The sequence below is a fragment of the Barbus barbus genome (assembly GCF_936440315.1).
Source record: "Barbus barbus genome assembly, chromosome: 38".
Classification (NCBI taxonomy): Eukaryota; Metazoa; Chordata; class Actinopteri; order Cypriniformes; family Cyprinidae; genus Barbus; species Barbus barbus.
The window spans coordinates 3,100,742-3,123,327 of NC_136716.1; the positions used below are offsets into that span (position 1 = coordinate 3,100,742).

The following is a 22,586-nucleotide window of genomic DNA, read 5'->3' on the forward strand; positions in this document are numbered from 1 at the left end:
TCAAATAAATTATAATGAGCTCAAAGGCCAAGAGCAACTGGGAAAATCTATGAAATTAATCTTCAAGACACTGGAGGTAATTTGTTTTGAAAGGCGCGATCTAACTCAGCGAGTGGAGCATGATAGATAATAACATTCTGATAGCATGCGCTGCACTCGAGACACGGTAAATAAATACATCTGGACAAGCACACGAATGTGGAGAAAGGGCAAGCTAAAAGATGCTGAAAACCCACCAGCCTTTATCCGTGCGGAGGAGAAACCCAACTGCTGCTCAATAACAGAGAAACAATCTCACCTCTCACACTCTTAACACAAACCAACCAGCACAGAGAAAATCAGTTTAGAATGATGAGTACAAATTAAGAATAAATCATTTATTCCTTCACAAAATAAGTGTGTCTAACTGGACATTTTGGCAGAGAATGCATGACATTATTGCTGCCATTTCTTAAAAACATGTAGCTCCTGCCAGTTTTGGGGCTGCACAATAATGTTTATAAAGTTAATCACAAAAATAAAATCCTGATTATTAATTACAATAATTGCCATTTCAATATTTTTTTTTTACATTTTATCAGAATTGCACTTTCACATACTGTAAGCACAAATAAAGTCCAGTGTAGGGGGTCACGTATTACAAGAAACGCAAGTTACATAATCAGATTACTTTTTTCAAGTAACTAGTAAAGTACCACGTTACTTTTTAATTTACAAGAAAATATCTGAGTTACTTGTTCAAGTAAGTAATGCCAGTTACTTTGTTTTCCCATTTATTGACTGACAGCACTCCTGTCCCCATGTTGAGAGAAATGGGTAGGCAGTGCAGAGAACTTGTGTGCGATGTGTAAACTATAGTTGTACAGTAGTAGATTCAGTATTCCTCAAAATGAATAAAACAGTGAAATGCAACTTCAGCATGACTCAAACCTGCAATAATTAAATATGTGAAATAACATAAAAATCCTTTATGCATTTAATCTCATTTCATTTCCAACGTCTTTGCTGCTGACCTATGATGATTCAATTCAACCATACTAATAAGCAAAAATGACTTTAGATAAATAAAACAATTGTGTTTCTTGCTTTCTTTTTTGTTATTGAGAAGAAAATGTTGAACTTTCTTCTCCAGTGTCTTATTCTTCCTGCAACGAAGGTTTGTTTCAGCTTTTTGAATTTACATTTACTTCAGCCTGAGGCTTATTCATTTCACTTTTGATGTGAAGGGGCTTTGACATTTGCCAAAAATAAAACTTTTTTTATATTAAAAACAAACAAGGAAGCCCCGGCCGGATGAGAAAGTAACGCAATGCATTAATATCTGTAAAAAGTAACCAAGGAATGCAATTAGTTACTTTTTTATTGCAATGCATTACTTTTAAAAGTAACTTTCCCCAAAACAGATAAAGACAATGTCAACTCGCATGGTTTGCTTACAGATTGTTACGCAAACTCTTATCTATCGCTAAACTAAAATTCAGCTCATGAACACTTTTTCCGCAAATGCCACATTAAAATTAAATGTTTTCAGGATAAATAACAATGGAACAAATATTGAAGATGATTATGCTTAATAATTCGGGAGAAACAGAAATCATGATCATGATTTAAATACGATTCATTGTGCCGTACTGTATGACTTCCATTAAAATGGATATTCATTTTACATTGGTTGTATGAGTCAATAGGTCTCAGTTAAATATCACACTTATTAGATCACATTAATTGCACTCTATTAATGTATTGGGTGAAAATGGACAAAATCCTTGCTATGCCTTATGAGGATTCTTCATACTAAATAGGGAAGTGATCATTGAAAGCACAAATGCATGCATTTTTCACCAAAAACAATCCAGAAGAAACTTGTTTCGTAACTTTGTGGATCTGCTGCCCTTGTGAAAAAGAAGTGTGCTTAATTGCAGTAAAAGTGCACTTTTTGTGAACTTCAATTATTAAAAATATACTTTTTTAAAAGTGCACTTGCAGATAATATAATTAATCTAAATTAAAGGCCATTTAAGTGTACTTAAAGAGAGTACATTTTAATGACAATAGGTCTTAACATACTTAAGTGCACTTTTTAAAAAATGCACTTTATAATAATGTATAATTAAGTATTACTTAAACATACATTTGACATAATTATGATTTTAAATAAGTACACTTATTTTGATATATTTATCAATATACTAAAGCACATGTAAAATAATTGATTTTAATTTCAATTTAAGTGTGTTCTTCAAAATTACATTTGTTAATGTATTTTAAATGTATTTAGTCTATAATGGCCCAGTTTCATAGACAGGGTTTAGACTAAGCCAGGATTAGGCCATAGTTCAATTAGGACATTTAAGTAATTTTCATTAACATGCCTTAGAAAAAACATTACTGGTGTCCATCTTGAGACAAAACAAAGGCACTAATATTTTTAAAGATCAGTGCAAGTTTCTTTCAGTTGAAACAGCTCAGAATTACACTTTAGTCTGGGGCTGGTCTTAAGCCTTGTCTGTGAAACTGAGGGTACCATTAACACAGCTTGGTAATGTTTTACAATAAGGTCTCATTTGTTGTACAAATTATGAATCATTTTTTTTGTATTAAGTGTGTGTGTTAGTAATCCTATACGTTATGGAGACCAAATGACTCCACAAGGATAGTAACACCAGTAAATTTTGACCTTGTGGACATTTTTAGGTTCCCAGTGAGGAAACAGGCTTATAAATCATACAGAATAATGTTTTCTATGAAGGTGAGATTAGGTACTTTTGTATGTAAGTATATAAGTGATTTTGCATTGTCCTCCAGACTCTTTCTAATAAGTGAGTTAAAGTGTTACAGCTGTGTATAGTGTTGGGTTTTTCTTGTGCATCAGCAAAATGCATTTTTGTGTATTTGTTTTAGAGATTTTGTCAATAAATGTAGAGGGTTTTCATTTTGTGTTTGTGTTGATTGTAACTAGGTAATTAAGAGATTTTTAAAATAAAATTTTAAATAGCCTATACTAAATTTCAACTTCATTGCCCAAGATATATAACATTTAAGTACACTGAAATGACATTTAAGTATATTTTAGTTCACATTAATTGCTACATATGTACATATTTACCATATTTCAAAGTACATATAAAATATACTAAAGTCCCACTTAAGTGGTTCAAAAATATCACTCAAAAGTTCAACTAATTGCATTTAATGTGATTTTAAACTGTAATATATTTGCATTCAATTACAAATAACATGCATTTAGGTGGTCAAAAATATGACATTTGATTCATGCTTAAGTGTATTGTTAACTGACATTAAAGTATATTTTAGTTAACATTAATTGCTTGTTAGTACATTAGTAGTACACTTTAACCATGTTTTAAAGACACTAGTAACTATTATGAAAATACATATAAAGATGTACTAAAAAGTACCACTTAAGTGGTTTAAAAAAAGTTCAACTTATAGCATTTAATATCACTTTAAAATGCGATACATTTGAAGTTAATTACAAATACAATGTATTTAAGCATAGAAAATAACATATTTAATTTGTACTTATGTGTGTTCTTTTAAAGTATGTTATTTCTGCAATAAGTACACTTTATAAAAGTATACTTAAGTGCACTTCTTTTTCACAAGGGGGGCCTCAAACAGAAGCGACAAACAGGCCACAGCTCTCATCCAGCGCTCACCTCTCCCCTGGGCTCCCGATAACTGATGCGTGACTGACTTCACCGGCTTTAATTAAATGTTTTCATGCTTGCCTTCGTTGCTGTATCTCTTACAGAAATCTGGCTTGGTGAAACTCTAGCGCCGTAGATAGGATTTTTCTCGCAAGCTGACAAAGAGATTGCAATGCACCGTGAGCCAGCAGGATCTCGCGCTTTGAGCCGTTCATTAGAAGGTTAATGCAATTACAGTAAATGATAATTGCACTTGTACTGTTCCGTCTCCAGGAGATGAGTTCGAGATACGTGTTCGGCATTCACACTTACTTAGCGTGAGCTGTTAGGACCTGAAACCAGATCATGCATTATGCCTAATATGCGGATGATGAAATTGACATTGCATGGGTTATATTTTCATAGGTTAATATTCTTCTGACTCACTGAAAATGAATCATGTGTCCCTTAATTGTGCTTTACCGATTCCTCTCATTATTATACTATTATTTGTTTTGTCATTATTCATAATAACTGTGGCACAGAGCTTCAAAGTTGTGTCTCTAGCTAAGTGAAAAACAGGAAAAAAAAAGGTTTCACAACATTTTGATGTCTGTACCTGTGATTACACACATTGGGTGTGCTGTTACCGCTCTCAGGAGGAGGCAGGATCTGTTCCAGAGGATTTTAAAGGAGCCAGACACAATATTAATAGCGCAGCGGCACAGCACTCAGGAAGCTAATCAGTTCGGTGTCGTCTGAGACGTGATGCATTAAGTAAGCATTAAACACATGTTTCAATAAACCGGTATGAGAAAAGGTTACTGAGAGTAAAAAGAACCGCTGTGGATGTGTTGATCTCTGAAACCCGTTATTTATAAATGAATTGTATGTGTTAAAACACTACAAAATTTAATTTAACATTACTAGTGTATATTTTATTTATTTTAATTAGGGTGGATATTTTTTAAAAATTGCCATTTTTCAATTATCAGCGTTGGCCTACTCTTCAATACTACTTAATAATCCATTATGCAAAGTAAAATCTAAAAATAAAGAGTTTAGAATAAAGAGACACAATTCTAGTTTTCATTATCATATATTTTGCTTTCATCGTTAATCTGCTAATATGAGGACCGTCTGGAAACACAGGGTGGGAACGGGCCTAAAAAACGTCTTCATGATGAACGTAAAGGATAAAAACATCTGCTTCGTCTATATTAGCCATTGATATACAATCCACATTACATACTCAGTACCTGACATTAGTTAATATGTTTTTATCTTTGCAAGCATTATCTTATCTGTTTGTCAGGTGTTGAGTGGCGACTGTGGCAGAGATTGAGTGGATGTGGCTCCATGTAGATCTGTCTCTGTTTCTCTGCTGCTCTCGACTCCTGGGGTCACCTCGACTGAGAGAGGAGCAGAGGAGGAGCGGAGGAGAGCACTCGGGGGACGCAATCCGACATCAAACATCCTCCCACAGACAGATCTGAGATGTCTGCACTCCATTTTGTTCAGAAGATTGCAATACACATTCAGCATTAAAAATGTGTGTTGGAATAATGCCTCTGGATCAAGGTGATATTTTAGACTTGTAAAGTTATCCATTAATAATCAGGATGAATAAATGTACATACTTGTGTGAGATCAGAATTCATCAGTCTGTCATCATTTACTCCAAACCCATTCAAAATATCATCATTTGTCTGACACAGAGAAAATAATGTCGTAGAGGTTTAGAATGACATGAGAGAGGGAGTAATGAGCATCTACAGTTTTAAATGCATTATTATAAAACTCACCGTTTTTACCACAAACACTCAAATTAAAATCATTAATCATTTTCTGTACATCTATGAATATACACAGCTGTTTATTATCGCCTAGGCATCAATACTGCACCATATTTTCAATGGAATTTACCTTTGATTCCTCATAGAGCGTTTAACATAGAGTAAAATTCAGCTCAGCGATCATTTCAACACAGCAGCAAAGTCCCAATAGACCGGACACAGCACTAACATGACATACATCCAACTCTCTACTGTGAGGTCCGTCTGGATTTCCTCTTTTTTCTCATCCTCCATTAATGACTGCTCTGTGCGCTTCCCGACGTCACCTCGGATCTGCTTTCTGAGGCTTTTTATCCTGTGCCATCACCTCAGCGTTAATATTGCACATCTTCATTTTTTAGATAAATATTGTACGGCTCTGCTGAGAGAATTCAGATTGAATTCAGCCTGATGGCTGGCTTCTTTTGGAAATATTTTTGCTGGTGGAGAAAAAAAAATGTATACAAATGAACGTAAGTTACTTTATTTTAACTTTGTATTGAAGTATGTAAAATCACACTCATACTTAAAAAAGCACTTTATTTCAGTAGTCCACTTTAGACATTGTACTAAAGGCCATTGCACACTGAGTGTGAAATTTTTGTCCAAAATTTGTGCACGTTGAAAAATAAATACGACCTCACTCTGTGTCAATCACGTTTACAAACTTGCTCCAAAAATTTCAGCCGTCATAAAAAAATTCGGACCGGGGAAGATTTTCTGTGTTTTTCGCATCCGTAGCAAGCATTTTGAGAGGTGTTTTGACAATTCAGAGCCACAGTACAAGTGAACGCCAAAATCCAGAATGCCAGTTGCCAAGTTCATCCACTTTGTCTCGTAGCACAAAGCACTGTAAAGATCCTTGCACACTGAATTCAGAGATATTGGTGGTCTTTTTTTAAAAATATGTGGCTCTAGTATTGCTAGCAAAGCATATAACTGAGCCACTGACATCCTGAAGTAGCCTAAACTTTGAATCGCCTGTGATAATCCCGCTGATCCTTAATAAGGAGGTCTTTTTCTCTTTTTAAGAGGCGAGAGAACAACAAAATCATGCTCACTGCTTGAGGACTCCATTTAGTACTGTTTTTCAAAAAAAAAAAAATCTGCAATGGATTAATTAATACGCATCAGACTCAGTGTGCAAGGTTTCTGTGTGTGATAAATTTTTAGGATGACAGCTGCGAATACAAAAATGTTGGACTCAAGTCAACTAATAGTTATTCGAGTATCAGCAGACTGTCTAATATCTGCTAAAACTTGATTTTGATGTGCATTCTACTGACTATATGGAATTTTGCAAGTAAATGTCAACTTATTCTACTAACTTGAACAGTCTCTAATCAGAGTTAGCTGACATATAGATGCAAAGTTAGTTCTAGTTAGTGGAAACAATAAAGTGGAATATGGAAATAAAGTGAAACCCACTTGCGTATAATTGTTTGCTTGTATAAGATTATCAAAAATGAAAATCATTAAAACAGATTTTCTCAACCCTTCCCCTGAGGAGTGATTGCGCTGATCCATCTAATTGCACTCAACTTCTCCAAATTGTAAGTGCTATTGTAAGTGTCCCGTCTGAAGCATTCATTGTGCTGGAGAATGACATAAAGGACCCTCCATCCATTAGCCTACATATCCAGCACTCAGAGTCTCAGTGGGAGTCGGACTGAACTCATGAGCTCCTGCTAGGCCTGTGTTTATTAGTGCTCAGAGAGGATGAGAGTTACACAACGAGCACTTCAGGGATGTTCAGAGTGACAGACCTGCCCATTTCACAGATCACGCTTACAAAACTTATCAAGATCTCCTGCAACACCAATATTAATGCATTAACCGGAAGAGAACGCTGCTGTGCAACATGAGAATAGTCAATTTGAAAACTAGCTGCCCTGTTTACCGAAGAGGAGGCATGAAAGTGATTTTTTTAGAGGGAGCACAATGTCCTTCCCAGGTCTTTCACACATTTTGTGCAATTTCAAAATGGGCACCAATGAAAACCATAATGAGGCAATTATCCACACACAGCTGGCACGGAAAAGCCTCATGGACACACTTTACTGCTCTCGTAAACACACACTCTCTCACACACACTCATACAAACACATATATATATATTAGAATTTGCCACTGATTCTGTGTTGTTTTTGTTTTTGTGTTATAGCATCCTAGAAGGCACTAAAACTAAATAAATTACGTTAATTAATTAATTGTCTGCTACTGAAATTACAACAACCAATGTTTATTCTGTTTTTGAAATACCTAAATTGTAATGTCATTTTTAACTACTCACTGCTTTCTCCGTTTTAGCTTTGGGCCAGTGGATAAGTGCGTCTTTCTATTCATCATGTTCTTCTTTGCATTAACATTAAGCTCAATGTATTTTTAAGTGACAGGAGAGCGAGTTCACAACAGGGCAGTTGTATCACTCTGACATATATCAAAATTAATTTTAGTTCAGAAATGAAAAGCAAGCTTATCATGAAAGAGCTATATTCAAATTATAGTATGCACAAATTGCACATTTAGAATCATTTAATAGAGTGTCATGTCATTTACCCTGATATAGGCCTATACAGACACAACCAACATTATTATGGTGACTAGAAATCTGTGAAAGAGCTAACTGGATCCCAAGCACCAAAACATAGAGTATTGAACTTGAGCCCAGAGCTGAATTTGAGCGATGAGTCTAGCTCTGATTGCAGATGGAACAGCACTTTCCGTTCTCATTGCATTTGTGTGCTTTTCCAATGCGAGTGAGAATGGATGGGGTGGGATGAGCTCTGCCTTCCACTGTCTTCATTCCCGCAGCTTCCATATAAATAATAGATTACAAACCAAAACCAGCTTTTACCTTGTAGGTGTCAAGCACTACGCTCGTAAGGTCAAGAAATTGTGCTGGGAAGGATATTATTTATATTTCACTTCCCAAATATGATATGCTCGAGTCATTAAGTGTGAAATAATACGTTTTGTGAAGAGGTTAATGTCTCCGACCATAAATAGGTCTCCTTGTGTGGCAGCATTTTATTCAGTCTGGAAGGAGCTCATGAAATCTTGATAGTAATCCACATTAATCCATCTATAGGAATTTCTTTATGTGAGGTCCTTTGTGGCGGTGTTTCATATAAAAGTCAGGCGTTCAGAAACAAGACGGACCTGACGCAATCACAAACACATACATTCACACACAAAACATGCCATTTGCAAACAGTATTGTAATTCATGTCTCCTTTGCTTTGCCTTTCATCTGCTAATGTATTCATGAAAGCATTGTTGGTAGGGGGTTTGTAAATTCTTTTCCTCCTCATGCACATCTGAGATTAGCAGCGCGCCAGTGTCTGTTTCGTGCTGAGATTAATGCTCTGAGAAGCAGCTATACAGTCCAGCATATCCGACATACAACCACAATCAGATTACTGTCCATTTTAACTTCAATCAATGGTATTCACGTCTGAAGGAGAGAGAAAGAGAAAGTCATCTTTCAATGTGAACTGACACAATTTATAATTCAATTTGTAGCATGGGGAAGTGAGGGCAGTGTTAGCACATTACCATAATAAAATAAAAGAGACGAATGATAAAGCCATAATTTATTGTCTGTCATATTGAATGCACTGCTTTTTTTAAATAGCACAAGTTGCTTTATAGCCTGCCAGTGAGGGCCCTACAGCTACAGTACATTAATCAGCAATGAATATTATATTTAAGCACCGAGGCACTCGCGTTTGTGCGATGTTGTCAATACGGTCACGACTAAAGAGCATTGTTAGGCACGACACGCACAACAAACACCTGCAAACGCTTCAGCCGTCACTACATTCACAATATAGCGCAAAGCCAAATATTTTCAGAAACACATCCATAATGTGTTCGACTGGTAATGGTTCAATACAAAACTGTGTATGTCATATAATATGTTGATGCAGTTTAACTTGAATCAATCTTTAAGGGCAATTTTGCTACTGTATGAGGTCGCCACTTGATATACCACAAAAAAAAAGGAGACAAAAAGTCACTTGAGGACCAATAATGTAAATGTATTGTGTATCCGACCATGAACAAACCACAAAGGAGACACAATCAAACAGCTTCATTATGTGCTGTTTACTGAGTACAAGGAAGCATCTTATAAAACAGAGAAATTAATCAGTGTGGCACAGTGTGACATATTCATTTCCATTACGTGTGAATAATCTGCTGGTATGAAGTATCTGGCTGGAGTTCAATGACATGCCAAGTGGCTTCGTCTCTATACCAACATGCTGCTCCCCAAAATGGTTTCTTTTTCTACCACATGACGTACAGATTCCTCAAAGATAATAAATATCTAAGACGAGAGCATTTGCATGAAAAACTCTCTGTATTCCAAGTGATGCATAAAACATCAGCACTTACTGTAACGAGCTCTGATAACAAGCTGCTGGAGTATTGATTGATACTGTAGATTAGTGAGGAGCCCACCAAACCCAATACAAATCAACCCAACCCAAACAAACCCAGCACTAATCCAGAATAACTCAACCAACCCAAACCAACCAGCCACAAACCAAACCAACCCAAATCCAAACCAACCCGAACAATTCCAGCCCCAACCCAAACAAACCCAGCCCTAATCCAAAGCAACCCAAACAAATCCAGCCCCAAACCAACCTAAACCAACCCAAACCAAACATCACAATTCCCCCCTTTCTCTTCCTTCTCTTTTAGATAATCTGTCTGAACAAAACTAAAATTAGTTTAAAGTGGAGGAACACACAGTGGTAAAAAAATTAATAAAATAATTTAAGATCTTAAATGATTTGGAAAGGCAAGAGTTTTTGTACTTTTGTACAGCTGAAATGTGCTTGAAATTTCATATGGGTCTATTACGATTTTTATTTAATTATTATTTGGTTCCTCTTACATATTTGCATATGAGAATCAGAATCAGAATCAGAATGAGCTTTATTGGCCGAGTATGTTTACACATACAAGGAATGTGTTGTAGTGACAGAAGCTGCAAAGTGCAACAGAAAGACAGCAACAGGACAGGACACAGATAATAAAAGAATAATATACAAATATCCAAATAGGCAATGTACTAAGCAGCAAAAACACAATATATAATATAGACAACTATGTATGTACAGGTCAAGTATGTGCAAATTAATGAGAAAATAAAAATAAAATAAGTGAGTGTGGTGAATAAATAATGTATAATAGTTGTGTGTTCCACGTTTATTGTTGAGTGTTCATGAGATGGATTGCCTGAGGGAACAAACTGTTCCTGTGTCTGGTTGTTCTGGTGCCCAGAGCTCTGTTGCGTCGACCAGACGGTAACAGTTCAAAGAGGGAGTGTGCTGGATGTGAGGGGGTCCAGAGTGATTTTACCAGCCCTTTTGCTCACTCTGGATAAGTACAGTTCTTGGAGAGTGGGGAGGGTTGTACCAATGATTCACTCAGCAGTCCGGACTATCCTCCGTAGTCTTCTGAGGTCAGATTTGGTAGCTGAGCTGAACCAGACAGTTATTGAAGTGCAGAGGACGGATTCAATGATGGTGGAGTAGAACTGTTTCAGCAGTTCCTGTGGCAGGTTGAACTTCCTCAGCTGGCGAAGAAAGTATAACCTCTGCTGGGCCTTTCTGACAATGGAGTCTATGTGATTGTCCCACTTCAGGTCCTGAGAGATGGTGGTGTCCAGGAATCTGAATGACTCCACTGCAGTCACAGTGCTGTTCATGATGGTGAGTGGGGGGAGAGCAGGGGGTTTTCTCCTGAAGTCCATGATCATCTCCACAGTTTTGAGCGTGTTAAGCTCCAGGTTGTTAAGACTGCACCAGACAGCCAGCTCCTTAACCTCCTGTCTGTAAGCAGACTCGTCACCGTCCTGGATGAGGCCGATCAGTGTGGTGTCGTCTGCAAACTTCAGGAGCTTGACAGAGGGGTCTTTAGATGTGCAGTCGTTGGTGTAGAGGGAGAAGAGCAGTGGGGAGAGTACGTAGCCCTGAGGAGCTCCAGTGCTGATGGTACGAATGCTGGATGTGAATTTACCAAGCTAAAATTTCACATCAATATGAAAAAAAGGATTCATGTAACAAGAGAAGATGGAAAAGAACAAAAATATAACCGCACAAAAATATTTAAAGAAACATCTTCATCTCTTGGGTAGTTTTACCTCAAACTTTGTATAAAAGTATATGATCAGATGTTCTCTTGCATAATAAATGAACCATTCAAGACACTTCAACTCTCTTGAAAGACCTGTCAATTAGCATAATAAAAAAAATGGATTTGCATGAATGTCCCCATTCTCCTACTACTGTTTTTTTCTTCCAAAAAAGTATAGCCCTCCTCACACTGTCCCACGACACGCAATGAAGAAACCTTGATTTTTAATGGAAACTTTTATCTTTTCCCCCTTGTGAGACACGAGGCTCAGCTTTCACTGCCAGCTTCGGCAGCAAATCAGCACATACAAATCAAGATAAAAGCTGCATAAACATAAACATCTCCATATATAGGATATATAGAGGATAAAATATACAGGATATTTGAATAAAATAAATGATCCAGATAAAATATATAGTATAATAAAAGATTTAAATCATGTTTGCCTTGTCAAATACAATATTTCAGTTTCTAGAAACCAAATCACATGTAATGAAAACTCTCCATTCATAATCTCTTATTTATATGTTTGTTAATTTCTAGCCACAATTTTATTACTCCTCAGTTTGTGGCATCTCTTCTCTGCGAATGAACACTATGAGGCACAAAACCGAGCTGGAAGGATATGAAAACTGACTTTCTATGAATGTTTTGCTGCACTCAGGGAATATGGAGTGAGACAGCTGGACCAGCGGAGCAGAGGACGACTGCGCTGACATTTAGAGACTTTGCTGTTTATGGACACAGTGGGAGGCTCTTCCTGTTTGTTGTCACACTAATGAATTCACTGTTTAGGATTCTGACAGCTCAGACAGGTCACCTGGACACAGATTTTAATCACTGCTTTCAGACTCGTATGTTAGAGCCTGACAATGTGCCCTAACCAGTCACCATACGACAAATCACATTTCTGTCCACGCTGAAGGCAAAATTGCCATGACTTGATCGCAGCCAATCAGAAGACTGTTTCATTGGAGCGGACCAATCAGCTTTCACTTGGGCGGAGCCTTCACGCACAAAGCTTCAGAAATAGAATCCAAGCAATCAGTGTAATCTTGTTTCTCTTCTTTTTATTTCCCCAGTTAATGTGTTTACTTCTGTTTGCATAATTGCACATTCCTCATCGCTGTTAAAAAACAATCGGCATTCAGGCTTGCAGTGGTGTTTGCACAGTCTCAATCAGTTTCCAAACACAACGATAATGCATTAAAAATCTACTCCATTTTGGGGGAAAACATTTACGTCCAGAGGCTATAAAACCCACTAGGGTGGCGCTGAGTCATACGCAGCCCTGGTTTGAATGGCGTCGCATTTCCATAACATAATAAACTGCAATCAGGCATCTGTCAGGTTGATTTGATGTTGCTTATATGAGCAAGGAAGTGCGTGTTAATAACTTTTCAGCCACGGATAAATCACTTAAACTCCAATGCTTCCACCCACCGGTTGTTATGCCGTCATGTCAATCAAAGCGAAGCGTTTATTCCGATATAATCATTCCTGGCTTCGGAATAATCAAGGATCGTAGGAAATGATCAGTCCTGGTGGAGTTAGATGAGACTAAACCAGTCACTGTCTTTGGACTGAGCTCAAATCATGATCAAATGGCCTGTTTAAAATTCCATCTCATTTGGATGCCGTCAATCAAAGAGTTTGGTGCGATGGTTCTTCTAAACAAAGATATTTCAAAACCGATATGCAAATCATCTATATTTAACATATCAGGGGAGAAATGCCAATGAGTTCTCAGCTCAAGAATAATAAGAGAATTTCTGAGGACTTTAATATCAGTCCGACTGACTTTTATTAATGGAATGGATATTTCAAGAGATTGTTTTTCAAAAAGGGACTGAGATTGAAGATTGCTTAAACATTTATGAATGGTTAAAATGTGATGCACCATCTCACTCTGAGAGGGATATTAGGAAAAAAAAACACATAAAAAACAAACAACCAGTCTGGGCATTTTTTTATTTCTTGCTTTACAAGTCTATGGAAGCCCATTTCCACCTCGGAGTAAAAAATGAACACTGTGAGACTGTGAGAGAAAGTTTAAAATAAGAAATAAAGTCACTCCAAAGTGCGGGACAAATCTGAAAGAAGTTACAAATACAGTTATCAGAAACAAAGTTGCTATTACTCTATGTGAAATTAAGGTGAAATAAATATTTTACTCCGAGGTGGAAATGGGTATCTGTACCTATATAATGTGTGCAAAACAAACTGGATAAATGTCAAAGCTACAGTACAAGGGCGAATCGCTGAAATCCCAGTGCTATTGGGTCAGTATGCAACTATTATTTCTTTTTCCCCAACTCACAGAGGCTCTATTGAAAGATGACATGAGGACTAGCATATTAACAAGTTTATGTGAAAGGACTGTCTAGATCTCTTAGGGGAACTGCTCTATATTCAAGCTGAGACGAACCAAAGGTCAGAGCCTTGAAAACCAATCATATACAGCTGCCTTTCCTCCCTCTTAGAGCAGTTTGTGCAAACCTCTCCAGGAATGAGATGTGCGAATGAACAGCCACTTTGGGTCACTCAGGATATTACGCCGTTACATACATATCTGAATAATTATTTGTTTGTGTAGCATTTCAGAGAGAAGCTTTTCTGCTGACACACTCCGTGATACTGTTTGACTGTAGAGTGACAACTGATGAAAATTCTCTCATTATTTTTAGCCATTATTTACTGTGATTATTTATGACAGGTTATGTGGAACAAAACAACCAAAAACATGCATGTGGTCCATAACAGTTCTACACCAATATAAATATAAGTCTCTAAAGTGAACACAAGAAACACAGCAAATTAATCTTGGAGTCTTTGATTTGTGAATGAAACATTCAATCCAATTTCAATCCAAATAAATCAACTGATTCAATCAAATTTAATCACTGATTTAACTCACTGACTCAATGATCTGGTTGCATTAGCAGCTCACTGGAGAGAAAGATGGCATACAGTTTGGTCTGTTTCTAAAACACAGCTACAGCATCATCCCTAGTAAAAAAGTAATATATTTAAAATACATTTATTTCATACTAAGCATAGTTCAAATCTATTATCATATTTACTGACATATCGCTCGAGACTAAAGGTCATTGCACACGGAGTCCGAAATTTTCGCAATCGTTTTTCCCGTTTTTTTTCCGTATTCCTCATCCTTTCCTATCAAAATGCATGCTACGGATGTGAAAACGCAGAAAATCGAACCTGATCCGAAGTTTCGGAGGCAGTGTGTAAACATGATTGACACGATGTGAGATTGTATTTATTTTTTAATGTGCAAAAATTGTGGACGAAAATTTCGTACTCAGTGTGCAATGACCTTTACTGATTTAAAAATTAGAATTAAACTTTATTTGGAGTACTACAATAAAATGTGTTATAATTTCACTATTAATGAGGATTGTATGCAGTGCAAGATATTTAAAGTGTACCTGAAATATACTTGCAGTAGTTCCACGTTTGCACAATTAAATATACTTCAGTATATCTTTAGTTGTACTTCAGCACTATCTCTGCACAAATACAATACAAAATTAGTTTAGTCCAATTTAGCAGAATTTAAGTATACCAGTTTAGCACTTAGCATGAAATAAATGTATTTCAAAACATTTTAGTATATTTTTCACTAGGAATATGGCTTCAGAAGACTCTGAATATAGCGCACAAGTGGCTGTTTTTTAACAGATGCTAAAAATCAGTTTCTCCTTTTGTGTTCCATGAAATAAACAAACAGCCTACATGACTGGAACATGAGGGTGTACAAATAATGACTGTGGTACACTGAAAAAATCTCATTTCATAACTCAAGTTCACATAGCACAAACTCTTCTTTGACTGACTCAGACAGTAGAGCTCAGGGACATTAAGAGCTGGGTTAAGATACATGGCATGATGACACACACAAGCATGACTGAACTTTTGACAAGAGGTTGTTTTCTTGATCAGCCGTATGTGAAGCATGCTGTTCGTTGTGACCTCTGTAACTCACCCTACAGGGACCAACATGCTATTCGAACAGTCTCTTCGCAATTATGTACCTGGGCGGACGCTCGATAACTCAACGGTCTGCCCGCACACAGGTTTTACCACCGCTAGAGAGTTTTCCTCTGCAATGACCCTTTTAATCACCATGGTGAATCTCAAAACCTGGACTATTTTGGAACATGAGGCAAAAGCGGTGAGGACGATACACAGGATGAGAATTGGTAGCATGGCAACAATCAGAGGAAAAGACTGAGAGAGAAAGCTCGGAGCAAAAACAGAGCAATTTATCAAGGAGGATAACATTCCATGACATGTCCGCTTGTGTTATCGAGAGGGCCGTGAGCCCATCCCATACGCACTGCTGGTCTTGGTCTGATCGTGACAGCGGGAGAATCAAAGAAAACCATTGATCTTAGTGCATCATTATCAAGAGGAGAGATGTGTTCACTGCTCTCGGCCTCGCTCTGATGAGGCAACAGTTTTGCTGGAATGAATCAAACGTGATCTCTGTCATCAATGGACTTCAGACTAGACAGCATGTTAAATTTAACGCACATAAAATGAGGCTGTTAGACATACAGTCTGCTCAACGAGTTATACTGCTGTGCACAACCTGTATTGATTGTTAAATCGATGAACATTGAAAATATGTCTTGCCAAAAAAGTCTGAAAGAGATAGTTCACACAAAATGAAAAATTCTGTCGTTAATTACTCATCCTCATGTCATTCCAAACCTGTAAGACCTTCATTCATCTTCAAAACACAAATTAAGATATTTTTGATACAATCCGAGAGCTTTCTGAACCTGCAGAGACAGCAGTGCAACTGACACGTTCAAGGCTTAGAAAGGTAGTAAGGACATCGAAAAACAGTCCATGCAACATCAGTGGCATGTATTATTTTGTTTTCTTTGCACACAAAAAAACATATTGTAGCTTCATAACGTTATGGTTGAACCAACATGAGGGTAAGTAATTAATAGAACAATTCATATTTTTGGGTGAACTATCCCTTAAGACAGGACAGCCACATCTTCATCCATGTCAAAATAAACATGGCATCTACCTTGACTTAGGTTTTCAATGTTGAATGTACCATAATGTAAAAACCAGACATCTAACGTCAGCAGTCCTTGAGAGCTCATTTTGAAACAGTTTCTCCCACAATTTCATCAGTAGTAGACAAACATTTATAGGCTGAAATCAGGTTTTGTGGGGTTTTTGTGTGGTCTAGGTATGTTATCTTTAAAGCATCAATATGTAAATGAACTTCTAAAAAATAAACTTTTGGAAGATATATGTTATTACCAAAAAATAAAAATTAATAAAATAAAAAATTACCCAAGAAAAAATCAAACATTCATGTAAATAAGATCCATATAAATGAGTAAAACCAAAAAACACTAATAACAAAACATTGCAATCATATTGCAGCACCCGTCTAATAAATGAAAGGTGTTTTTGTCATGTTCAAATGCAGCAGTCTGGAAAGCATTCACCCTGCAGCAGCGTCCATATCCTTTCTGCTCATATTTCATGACTTACAAAAATAGCCATTCCTTCCACCACGACTAGATGGCTGAATAGGCCATTGTGAAAAGGGCACTAAAGACACATAACCCCAAAAAAAAACAAACGTCTTGAGCAGGGTGGAGGCAGACAGACACGGAGAAATAAATGGATTTTAGGTCAATGCATTGTACCGGAGGAAATGAAATTTGGAGAGAAAAAAATGCAGCCTAATGGAGATTGCCTAGTCCTCTCATGGTTATTTTGGCATTGACCGTGGATTACTATGGTGTTTAAGAGTTGTTAAATGTTACTGGTCAGATAATACTAATTGATGACCCGTTTACTCAACATTTTAATGGCAATAGCATGAGAGCTTCTCGTATCACGTACACCAAAAAATACCAGTACCTCTTATTTCTTACCTCTTTTCCTTTGTCCTTTAAAGGAGTTAAAGAAATGCAATTAACATGGTCAGGTTCTTATGAGCGATTCTTTTGCACAGAGCAGATTCATTGTTAGCAGTCTGAGTCAGCAGAGAGCACATGAATATTAATCGCTGCATCACAAGTGAGAACTGACACATGTGGAAGATTTGTAAATGAGCGACCCTGCATGTGGGATGAAGAAGCTCTGCCACGTCAGTCAACTTACCGCCGGCTATTAGATGAAGCTTAATGTTTCATGTACGTGTTAAAAATCACGCAGCTGGTGCAAATGCTCCACGTTCTGCTTATAGAACATTCTGACGCAGATTACTAATGTTACACTACAGATGTTGAGATGACAACAGACAAAAAAACACTGTTTAACAGAGGTAAGTCAAATACTGCATGGTTTGGTGTAAAAATCTTTAAAAAAAAAAAAACTAAACTGTTTAACATTCAAGTCTTTTAGGAGAATATGTCTTGTTTTATTTTCAGTAAAGTTGATAGAATCCTAGTAAATTCCTACAAAGAGAGCTAACATGGGACTTTTTACTGTTTGTATCAATCCACCTGTCTTTGTTTATTTTATTTATTTGTTTTAGAATTTTTAATGAATTGATCATCAAATATTTAATTTAAAATATTTAATTGTCATGTCAATTTAAATTTTAGGTCACTTTATTTTAAGATCCAATTCTCACCATTAAAAAATCATTAACTATGACTTTTGCCTCAAATTCCTAATTTGCTGCTTATTTATAATTTGGAAGGTAGTTGTTCAATTTAGGCATTGGGCAGGATTAGGGATGTAGACTATGGTCATGCAGAATATGTGCTTTATAATCACTAATAAACAGCCAATATGTTAATATTAGGCATACTAATAAGCAACTAGTTAATAGTGAGAATTGATCCCTATAATAAAGTGGGTAACAATTTAGAATAGGGAACAGTTATTAACTATTAACTACGACTTTTCCCTCAATAAACGAATAATTTGCTGCTTATTAATAGTTAGTAAGGTAGTTGTTAAGTTTAGGTATTGAGCAGGATTAGGGCTGTAGAATAAGGCATTAATATGTGCTTAATTACAGTGGGGATCGAAAGTTTGGGAACCCCTTGCAGAATCTGTGAAAATGTGGATAATTTTACCAAAATAAGAGAGATCATACAAAATGCATGTTATTTTTTATTTAGTACTGTCCTGAGTAAGATATTTTCAATAAAAGATGTTTACATATAGTCCACAAGACAAAAAAATAGCTGAAATTATTAAAATAACCTCATTCAAAAGTTTGGGAACCCTTGGTTCTTAATACTGTGTGTGGTTAATACAGTTAAACTGAGCACTGTTCTTCAGAAAAATCCTCCAGGTCCTGCAGAATCTTCAGTTTTCCAGCATCTTTTGCATATTTGAACCCTTTCCAGCAGTAACTGTATGATTTTGAGATCCACCTTTTCACGCTGAGGATGATTGAGGGACTTTTTGAATTTGAAGATCAAGGTAAATTGTACTTAATTTGTCTTCCAGGAAACATGCAAGTAGCTTCTGTTGCTTCCGAAGGCCAGTACTAAATGGAAAAATATGATATTTCAACAAAATAAGAAAAATTTGGACATCTTCATCCTGTTCAAAAGTTTTCACCCCCCGACTCTTAATGCATCGTGTTTCCTTCTGGAGCATCAGTGAATGTTTGAACCTTTTTTAATTGTTGTGTTTGAGTCCCTCAGTCGTCCTCGGTGTGAAAAGGTGGATCTCAAAATCATACAGTTACTGCTGGAAAGGGTTCAAATATGCAAAAGATGCTGGAAAACTGAAGATTCTGCAGGACCTGGAGGATTTTTCTGAAGAACAGTGCTCAGTTGAACTGTTCAGAACAAACAAGGGACTCATGAACAACCATCACAAAACAAAACAACAGTCGTAGATCATCCAGGTAACCACACACAGTATTAAGAACCAAGGGTTCCCAAACTTTTGAATGTGGTTATTTTAATAATTTCAGCTATTTTTTTGTCTTGTGGACTATATGTAAACATCTTTTATGGAAAATATCTTACTCAGGACAGTACTAAATAAAAAATAACATGCATTTTGTATGATCTCTCTTATTTTGGTAAAATTATCCACATTTTCACAGATTCTGCAAGGGGTTCCCAAACTTTCGCATGCCACTGTACTACTAATAAATGGCTAATATTCTATTAATATGCATGCTAATTAGCAACTAGTTAAGAGACCCTAAAATAAAGTGTTACCATAAAGGGTTACCAAATTTTATTGCTAGAAAAACATATAAAATCACAACATTCATGGTTTAAAGTGTATTTACACTTTAAATGTACAGTGTTGCAAAACTTGCAGATCTCATAAAATGAACAGAAAATAAAACAGCTCTGATGTGCAGAGAGTGGAAGCAACGTTTGGCTGCAGTGAAGAGCTGGACGGAGCAGGTTTCTCTCACCGGTGTCTGTAGAGCAAGCGTGGAGCGGAAAATGGAAAACGCGGAATGGAGCGAACTGATCACAGAAAGTTTTGAGCAAGAAGAGGAAATCTCTGTAGCTCCACTCACATACTGTGATCCAGTCAGTTTGTTTCTTGGCAACATGCAAAGCTCATACAACAAACTACTCAACATTAAAAGATTACAAATCTAAATCTTCTTGATCGTTTGACATATGTATGAGAGGTCATTTCCAGTTGTGATTTTTTGCTTTGCATAGTGGTTAAACAGTGGAAGTGTGCTTAGAATTACGAATATACCTACAAAAACTAAAAACTAAGGTCTCAGATCAAGCCTGATTCAGTGCTAGCAACCAGAACTGTGAATTCCAAGCCAACATGATGAGAAATAAATGTTTCTATTTCTATTTTTGCACCTTATTTGTTGTGGACGAATGATTTCAGTGTCATTAAGCGGCGATATAGAATCATGTTACCTTTTACTTGGCTCCGGCCAAGCGTCACAAAGCCAGACGATATGAAGTTGTGAAGGTCATGGCCGCCGCCTCGAGTGCTCTCCTTCGAGTAATGTGCTCCTGTAAATGGACACCAGAACATTAATGTAGAAGATCACTCAGCGTCTTGTCACACTTTGCTTCCAAGCTAAACAGCCGTCAACAGCATAACAAAATTCCCAGTGCATTTCAAGACTTATGACTTTCCATAATTCATAGGTAAAGCCACCTTGTCCACCAAACAACATGCTGCTCTGTCATGAGAATATTTGATGCTGGCACCGTCTGATGTGTTATATTTATTCTTGACGTTCTAATTATCAATGAAATACCAGCATGTACATGGAGGAGTCAGAAAAGTCAGACGATAACCTTGAGCACCATCTGGGAGTTCAGTGCAGTCGCGGTCACTCAAATCTAGGCATCATATCTAAGTGTTTCTGGGCTTTAGTGAACACAGAATCTAATATTTTTCATTCCTAAAACTTTACACAATATCCACCCATAAATTACAGCGTCCTACTTTATATTAGGTGGCCTTAACTGCTATGTACTTACATCAGAAATAAGTTCTTTGTACTTATTGTGTTCATATTGTATTGCAAAACACTTTTGTTAGGGACGGGTTTAGTGGTGTGTTTAGGTTTAAGGGTGGGTTAAGGTTTAAGGCAAGGCAAGTTTATTTATACAGCACATTTCATACACAGTGGTAATTCAAAGTGCTTTACATAAAAAGGAAGTGAAATAGTCATTAAAAATAATAATCACAGCAATAAAAACAAGGAATTAAAAAAATAATAATTATAATCACAACAATAAAAACAATGGAATTTAAAACAAACATTAAAACTCTTCCGCACTAAGTGAAAGAAACTTCCAAAACACCTTACTTTAACCATCATAAACCAAACAAATAGAACCCAGAGGTCCTACTTTCAACTGATTAACCAACACACTTGTCTTTCTTTGCCCACATTCTCTTTACCATCACAGCACTTACTTTAACCTTCTGTTTAAACATTTAAAATTATATAAAAATTGATTTAAAATTAATTTAAAACAGTTAAGTCAAAAGTGTAATTATAAATGCTATTACAAAAATTAATAATTACAGATGTAATTACATGCAGGTGTTTTTTTTATTATTATAAGTACAATGTAAAACATGTATATAAACAATAAGTGCATTGTATCAAATGATTAATTTAAAGGTAAGTACATAATATTTAAGGCCACCTATAAAGAGGGACTAAACACAAAAGAAGATTTATTTGAAAATAGAAATGATAATACTATTTTATACTGTTGTAAATGCAAGTTCAGCCACATAAAGACTGACACATTATATAATTGTCAGAAAAATAAAAATAAATAAATGGAACATTGTTAAACCATAAGACAAAATCTAAAAGCAAATCTTTAAAAAAAGGTTTCCGTATGTGCTTCATGTTTTTGTATCATATTTGCTGGATCATGCTTTTATGGCTCATATAGTCTGATATAGTGAGTATATGAAGGAAAACACAGCTCAATTGTATTATGAGACTCAAACTGAGCAAAAATATGGCATTTGGTGCAGATGCTGATATTTATAAAATGAAATTCTGATGCTTGTAATGTAAATCAATGTGATCTTTATAACAGTACAGCAGATACTTACATAAAATGATAGAAATATCAGTCGGCACTCATCATATCTCCAATAATATGTGTCTCATTTAGATGATATTTAAATGATCGAAACATATAATGCAATGCAATACAATGATGATTGAGAGATGAACAAATAAATGTTCCTCAAAAGATCTGAGGCTTGGGAAGATCATTCCTCATATGAGGAACGTGAACGAGGAAAGTGAAGCTTCTGGAAACAAACTTTCATCAAAATTTTGATGATCATATTTAAGACTCACTGATTTTTCTAAAAAATATTATAAAATGATACTATCAATCAGTAGACAGAAAGCATAGTAGTTTGTGTGCGACAAGAATAACAACGTTTTGATCCTGTTGATCATTTAGAGGCCTTAGAAATGTATTAAATGTGGTTA

At 36.2% G+C, this 22,586-nt stretch overlaps 1 protein-coding gene across 6 annotated transcripts in view; it reads right to left on the reverse strand.

Moving 5' to 3' along the window:
* The window catches only part of LOC306857654 (shisa family member 6), a gene marked incomplete at both ends in the record, with an annotated part of 57,269 nt that overhangs the window by 27,979 nt on the left and 6,704 nt on the right, over positions 1-22,586 (reverse strand). For 5 of the 6 annotated variants that reach the window (XM_079397688.1, XM_079397686.1, XM_079397685.1 and 2 more), the window contains one exon: positions 20,518-20,616. In XM_079397688.1, the coding sequence (XP_079253814.1) occupies positions 20,518-20,616 (99 nt within the window). The remainder of the gene's footprint in view (positions 1-20,517; positions 20,617-22,586) is intronic. The other variant, XM_079397687.1, reaches the window with a different exon arrangement.